General features: G+C 46.7%; 1 protein-coding gene across 1 annotated transcript in view; it reads left to right on the top strand.

Moving 5' to 3' along the window:
• The first annotated feature begins 375 nt into the window (after positions 1-375).
• DNAJC3 (DnaJ heat shock protein family (Hsp40) member C3) overlaps positions 376-7823 on the top strand; it is a 67723-nt gene continuing 60275 nt past the window's right edge. Inside the window, exon 1 of the mRNA XM_004714050.3 lies at positions 376-545. Coding sequence (XP_004714107.1) covers positions 464-545 — 82 coding nt within the window. The 5' untranslated portion in view covers positions 376-463. The remainder of the gene's footprint in view (positions 546-7823) is intronic.

The following is a 7823-nucleotide window of genomic DNA, read 5'->3' as shown; positions in this document are numbered from 1 at the left end:
AGCCCCAAGCCAACTGAGGGCACCGAGTCCGGCCGACAGGGCTTTCAGAGCCTGCGCATGCGGACTGCAGGCTGCCGCCCCGACTCCCCACGCCTCCCTCCGCCGTGGCCGTTTGGAGTTCTCTGACAGCTCCACGACCGAGGGACGCAGCGCCGTCTCGTGCTTCCACGTTACCCTATCAGCGATGGGGCGGGGCGGAGGCCTCCACAGCCTATCAGCGTGAACCACGACCCAGGGGCTCCCAGTGGGAGAGCGTCCAGGAAGAAAGCTATTGGACGGCGGAGTGCAGGGGCGTGGCGTCGCCCAGGCCCCGCCCACCGCCGCCCTCCTCCGATCCGCGCCAGCGGCGGCGAAGGCCTGAGAGGCAGAAGCAACCGCGGGCCAGCGCAGCTGCGTCTGTGGCGCCGGCGGGAGCTCGTCAGCCCCGCGCCCTTGCCCTTCTTCACCTCCCGCGTCCTCGGATATGGTGGCCCCCGGCTCCGTGACCAGCCGGCTGGGCTCGGTGTTCCCCTTCCTGCTGGTCCTGGTGGATTTGCAGTACGAAGGTGAGCCTCCCTCGCTTTGGCCGGAGGAGCCGGCGTCCGGTGCGGCCCTCGGGTGCGTGCCCGCCGGCGCCCTGGCGCGCCGCTCCGGCCGTCGGGCTGTGGGGCGGGAGCCGAGGAGCCCGCGGCCGGGCGTAGGCCGGACGGAGCCCGCCCCAGGGCGGGGGCCGGCACTCGGTTCCGGGTTGTTGGGAAAAGGGGGTGAGGGGGCCCGCGGGCGGCGGAGCTGGGACAGCGGGTTCTGCGTGTGGAGCGGGGCTGCAGGGGCTCCGCGCGGCGCGGACAGGGTGCACCGGCTTTGGCCTGGGACCATCGTCGGTGTGCGGTGCCTGGCGGCGGAGGTCAAGGTGGCCAAAGGGGAGGTGCCTTTCGCGGTGGAGTTCGTTTCTGGGGGGGGGGGTTGTCTGTCCGGCCGGGGGAAGTGTAGGGGGCAGGACCGACGGTTGCAAATGTGAGTCACCATCACTTCGCGGGGCGCTGGGCAACGTCTAGAAGTTGTTAGGAGATGGTGTGGGAATCCAGGCTCCTGAAGGGTCCAGCCAGTGAAGTTTGTGATGTTGCAACTCCCCACATGTGGCCCATCACTTTCGTCTGGCTTTACTTTTTCGAGATCTCTCCCATCAAACTCCGTGCCATCGGGTCGATTCCGGCTCACAGCGACGACGCTGTGGGACAGGGTAGAACTGGCCCTGTGTGCTTCTGAGACTGTAACTGTTCTCGGGATTAGAAAGCCCAGTGTTTCTGCTCACAAGAGCCTGGTGCTTTTGAACTGCTGATCTTGGGATCGCAGCCACCAGGATTCCTTCCTCTCCAATCAGACCCATAACCAGAAACCTTGGACGCTTAGATTTCATTTTTGAGCTTTACAGGTGGGAATGCGCGCCGCTCCAAACAAAACAGCAAACAGAGGGCTGTGGAATCTTAGTTATAAGCAAGGACGTGTGAGCATCAGAGCTGAGAGATCAGTTTTAATGCTTTTAGCTTGGCTACTGTGTGAAATATTAGAACATAATGGCATATCACATACATTCATCTATTTTCACTGCCCCCATCTGTCTCTTCCCTGCTCCCTTCCAAAGAAAAGGGCTATTAGGCGATCAAAGGAAACATTTTAATATTGGACTCAGGCAGCAAGGGACCAACGTTGGAAATTGCCAGAGTAAAATCTCAAAGTTGTCAACCTTTTTTAAACTAACATTTCCCAAGTTTTACGTCTCCTGGTGGTGACCTGTTCTTAGTTCTGGGTGATGATAATTTTATGAATAAAATTGAAAGCCATGGCTTGACAGCAGTGAGAAGGTGGGCTTCACAGACAGGCTGCCCCAGAAAAACCTAAGGAAACGAGTTTGTATGTCAAGACCACTTACCTGTGGGTCGTATGTTCTCATTCGCGTGCACTCTTCAATTGCCCCCACCCCTCATCTCCAGCCTCCAGCACAGAGCAGACAGACCTGCCCCACAGGATTTCCAGGTGCTGTAATCTGTATGAAAGCCCACTGTCCTCACATCTTTATCTTGGTGAGCTGCTGGTGAGTTCAGACCTCTGACCTTTTGATAACAGCTGGACACTTCAGCCACTGCGCACCATTAAAACCAAACCCACTGCCGTCATGTCTATTCTAACTCCTAGCGACCCCATATAGGATTTACCAGATGAAATCTGCGTGGGAGTGGACAGCCTCATCTTTCCCTCTTGGAGCAACTGGTGGGTTTGAACCACCGACCTCGTGGTTAACAGTCCACTGTCTAGCCTAGAGGAATCCCCAGGGCTTTTACTTACCATTAGTGATACCAGTTTTGGACACAGAGTGAAAGGTGGCTGTTTTATTTAAAGCCTTTACATTTTTTTTATTAAGTTACAAAAGTGCACACATTTATTTGTATGATTGTGTTCCCCACTAGCGGGTGGGCCACCTTTTTAGTAGACTGAACTTTACTAATTTTTCATTTCCTTTGTGTGGGTTTTCCATGGCACTGACAGGTAAGCATTGGGCTACTGACTGCAAGGTTGGTGGTTCAAGCCCACCAACTGTTCCCCGGGAGAAAGATGAGGCTATCTTCTCCAGTAAAGAGTTGTTAGGTGCCATCAGGCCAGTTTTGACCCATAGCGACCTTACGTGCAACAGAACCTAAAACCGGCCTGTTCCGTGCCATCTTCCCAGTTGTTCCTCAGCTTGAGCCCCTTGTTGCAGCCGCTGTTAGGCCATCTCCTGGAGGGCTTTCCTCTTTTTTGCTGCTTCTCTACGGTCAAGAGTAACATCCTTAGAAATCGTGTATCGGGTCGCTAGGAGTGGGAATTGATTCCACGGCGATGGTTGGTGCGGGTCGTGTGGCAGGACTCTTGTCAGACCCCTTTCTGAAAGCTTTCTTTTTGGTTCATGGGAAGACGTGTTATTCCCATTTCACAGATAGGGAGCTGAAACTAGAGTTTAATTAGCTTGGTCAGGGTCACCTAGCTCTTAATAGCCAGTATTTGCACTCAAGGTATTCGACACTAAAGTTCATTTTGTGCAAGTAGGAGTAGTTAGCTAACTGGTCGGCAGCAACATATCAGCTCGATGATTTGTTAGGTACCAGCTGAGGAAAATCAGCAATATTTTGTTAGACTACCCGAGTAATGAATGATTCAACTCACTGTCATTGAGTCCATTCCAACAGCCCTCGAACTTGGAAGACAGAATAGAACTGCACTTAGGGGTTTCCAAAACTGCAGACAGGAGTGGAAAGCCTCACCTTTCTCCTATGGAGAGGCTGGTGTTTTTGAACCATTGACCTCGTGTTAGCAGGCTAACACGCAACCACCAGGGCTCTTTGCAGTAATGCATAGGAAGGAGATTCCCTGGCAGGCCGAGTACAGCGGTTCTCAAGCTTGAGTGTGCCTTTGAAAGAGAGAAACACAAAGCTCTAGACTAGAAACAGAGGTCTGGAGCAGAAACAAACAGAACGTTAGTAGCATTTGCTTTAGTGTTCTTAAGTTACCCATTTGGGGGCTATTTTAATTCTTTGCTAATGGTGTTTGGTGACTTGAGTGGGAACCCCGCTTGGGAATCAAACCTTTTGAATTCTGTTAACAGACTTTTATCTTAGTTGTTCTTCTTAACATACTATCGAGACTCAAGTTTTCGTTTACAACGAGCTGAATTGATGAAACTCTTTTACCACAGGGAAAAGAGTATTTGAAAGTGTGTAAGTAAAGAAGACTGGAATTTTTATTTGAACCTAACCTACTAAAAGTATTGTCCTGTCTTCTCTCTGATTTCTTTGAAGTTAGGTAAGTATGGAAAGAATAAAGTAGTGGGAAAAAATGACTAAGTAATTTTTACAAACTGAATCTAGGAGGGGTTCAGATAGTTTCCAGAACTATTTTAAGATCTTTCAATAGGGAACCCTGGTGGCACAGTGGGTTAAGTGTTGGACTGCTAATAGCCAGGCCAGCAGTTGGAAACCTATCAGACACTACCGGTGAGAAAAGGCTGGCCACTCCCATAAAGCTTTTATAAGCGTGGAAATCCTGTGGAGCGGTTTGGCTTTGCCTTGTAGGGTCACTATGAGTTAAATGGACTCAGTGGTAGTGTTTTTATTTTTACTTTTGGGTTTATAGTTAATAGTACCGTCAAATTCCAGTTCGTTTGACTAAGTTATCATTTGCTGACAGTGTGCCCATAGGATAGGAGTTGTTCCGTAGTAACTGGGCTTTATTTTCTCTTATAAAGTTCATTAATTGTGGCTAAATTTTCTGCTGAAGTCTTCTTTGATTGTTGTTGTTGTTAAGTGCCTTTGAGTTAGCTCTGACTCACAGTGAGCATATGTACAGCAGAAGGAAACACTGCCTGGGCCTGTACCATCTTCACAGTTATTACTGTTTGAGTTGCTTGTTGAAGGTAGTAGTCATTCCATCTTGTTGAGGGTTTTATTTACTTTTTTTCTGTTTTGCCAAGTATGATGTCCTTCTCTAGGGTTTGGCCCCTCCTGATAACACGTCCAAAGTACATGAGACAAAGTCTTGCCATGAAATGTGCTTTCAAGTGACATCCTGACTCCGTCATCCAAGACAGATTTGTTTGTTTTTCTGGCAGTCCATGGTATATTCATTATTCTTCACCAACACCATAATTAAAAAAAACAACATCAATTCTTCTGTCTTCCTTATTGATTGTCCAGCTTTCAGATGCATAACAGGTGATTGAGAAAACACCTCTTGGCTTGGTTTTTGGGCACCTCAAGCCTCAAAATGGCATCTTTGCTCATTAACACTTTAAAGAGATTGTGTGAAGCAAGATTTACCCAAAGCAACATGTCCTTATTTCTTGACTGCTGCTTCTACGGGTACTGATTGTAGATCCAAGTGAAATGAAATCCTTTACAACTTCAATATTTTCTCTCTCTATGATGGTGTTGCTTATTGGTCCAGGTGTGTGGATTTTCTTTACCTTTTTTAATGTTGAGATAAACTCCACACTTCACCAGCAAATGCTCCAAGTCCTCCTCACTGAGAGCAAGCAGGGTTGTTGTATCATCTATCTGCATATCATAGGTATTAACGACCCTTCTAATTTTAGTGCCATATTCTTTCGTATGTAGCCTCACTTCCTAGATTATTTGTTCATCGTACAGATTGAATAAGTGTCTGAAAGGGTTCCTCTCCTGATTTTAAAGCACGCACTTTTTGAATCACGGCCCCTTGGTCAATGCACAGGTTCTGCAAAAGCACAAGTTAGTGTTCTGGCATTCCCCAAATTTGTTATGATCCACACACTTGAATGCTTTTGCATAGTCAATAAAACACAGGAAAGCATTTTTCTGGTATTCTCTTTCAGCCAAATCAAGATTAGCAGTGATATCCCTTCTTCCATATCTTTGGAGTTCCCTGACAATATACTGCTGCAACTCACTGAATTCTCTTAAGCAAAATTTTACGTCATGTGACACTAATGGTCAATAATTTCTGCATTCTGCGGGATCACCGTTGGAATGCGTATAAACATGGGTCTCTTTAGCTTGGTTGGCCAGATAACTAACTGTCTTGTGCATTTTTGGGTCTTAGACAGCTAAGCGTTTTCAGTGCTCATCTGTTTGCTGACACGTTCCGCAATCTTGTTTTTTGCTAGTGCTTTTAGTGAAGCTTTAATTTCTTCCCTTAATCATATACTCCCCCCAGCAGTGCTTGAATGTCAACTAAACCTTTTTTCATTCAGTCTTTCTGTCTTCTTGTTTATGCTTCCTGTATTTGCAATATTTTGCCCAGAGGATCCTTCAGTGTGGTTAACTCCTGTCTTGGATTTTCTTCCATTCTTTCCACATTGAGACAAAATGCTCGTTCTTTTCTCTGTTAGTTTTCTAATTCCAGACTTTTGTACATTTCACTATGATATTTACTTTGTCTTCCTGAGCTGATCTTTGAAATCGTCTGTGCAGCTCTTTTACGGCATGATTTCCTTCATTTAATAGTGTACACTTAACAGTGAGTTCCAGGATCTCCTGACATTTACTCTGCTCTTTCCTATCTTTCATGTCTTTTGAATGACCTTTTGCTTTCCTGATGCTTATTATCCTTGATGTCATCTCACAGCTTGTCTGGTCTTTGGGTCATTGGTGTCCTGTGCTTGCGATCTGCTCTGCAGATGGCCTGTTGATGTTGGTGGGGAGGATATGTTCATGGCTATTTGGCTCTTGTGAACTTGGTTTAATTTTCTTCAGCTTCAACTCAAACTTGTGTTACTATCATTTGATGGTCTGTTCCACCATTGGCCCCTGGCCTTGTTCTGACGAACGACAGTGAGCTTCCCCATCACCTGTTACTACAGATGTAGTTGATTTGATTCCTATGGATTGCATCCAGTAAGGTCCACATATCTAGTTGCCATTTATATTTCTGAAAAAGGTGTTTGCAACGAAGAAGCCATTGGTCTTGCAAATTCTTTTATGTGATCTTCCAGCATCCTTTCTATCACCAAGGAAGACTGGATGCTGGTCATGAAGGGTGCTTATCTTTAGATGGAAGCCAGTTTTACCCACCCAGTCGGTGCTGTGAAAACACTGCAGGATTGCTCTTGGGAATGCATTTTGGCAGCAGCATGGAAAATGGATTTAGAAGATGGTGAGGAGAGCCAGGAGTATCTCAGGGAGGAGGTTCACCATCTCCTGTGGGGAGAGAGGCCTACAAAAGTTGGGACTGGGCAAATTCTGTCATTGAAATATGAACGAAGTCACCAAAAAGAATAAAATGCAGGCTCGGAGAGTAGTTGGGTTGGGCCACGACATTTCCACAGAGGAGGTGGCATTTCCTTATCACACAATTTACTGGGAATTATTTGGCGGGGGGGGGGGGCATAGCTTTATAAAGGCTTGACTTCTATTATGAAGAAATAGGGAAATGCTGGAGAGCTTCTTCCATCCTAGATGGCAGGACTGAACTTAAAAAACAAAGATTTTGTTAATTTGATTGCTGTTGTTGAGAAAGTCAACAAAACATACACCGATTCAGTTTCTGCATGCACAGTTGACTGACATTCTGTTCTCTGCGCACCCCCCTCCCCCTCCTTTTCTTAGCTGTTGCTCCCTTATTACTCATTGTCCTCCAAGTCCCGTAGCTAATCTTGGAACCACTGTGGTCGTTTTTGATTCCGTATAGATAGCCCTTGAAAGAGCATCATGTTCAAGGGAGTCTTTTTTTCCCCCCCACTAGATAAACTAAACTGTGATCTGGTTTCTGGTTTTCGGGAGACTCGAGGGGGGTATTTTTGGCTTAAGGTTTAAGGATGATCCCAGGGTAATAATTTCAGGGGTTCATCTTAATGGCTCCAGGAAGTCTGGAGTCCATGGGAGGGAACTTGACAACTTTCAAAGGATTTTGCCAATGAATTCTTGGGTCCTACTAGACTTCAACTTTAACCTCTGAGCTTTGAAACAATTTTGTCTTAAATGATAGATTGAGTGAATGAAGCATGCCTGCTTTAGTGTGCTTAACATGAGGAAAAGAGTCATGTGCTTGCTGAAAACAAAGTTTCTCCATGGAGTTGAACCTTATTTGCAGTTATTATAAACCCTTGAGCTGGATGGGTAACTTTTATACTCAGTTTCCATGGTTCTGAAAGATGAAAGCTATATACTTCCTAGGGTGGTTGTGGAGCCCTGGTGGCAGTTTGAAACTACCAGCCAATCCAAGGGAGAAAGATGAGGCTTTCTATTCTCATAGAGTTACCGTCTCGGAAGTCCACAGGGACAGTGCTGCACTGTCCTGTTGACTGGATGGCAGTGAGTTTGGATTTTTTTTTTTTTTTT

The sequence above is a fragment of the Echinops telfairi genome, unplaced genomic scaffold (genome assembly GCF_000313985.2).
Source record: "Echinops telfairi isolate 266 unplaced genomic scaffold, ASM31398v2 ScPeMD7_24;HRSCAF=84, whole genome shotgun sequence".
NCBI classification, from domain to species: domain Eukaryota; kingdom Metazoa; phylum Chordata; class Mammalia; order Afrosoricida; family Tenrecidae; genus Echinops; species Echinops telfairi.
The sequence above is the reverse complement of the archived record's forward strand: the minus strand, read 5'-3'. Positions and strand labels throughout refer to the sequence as shown.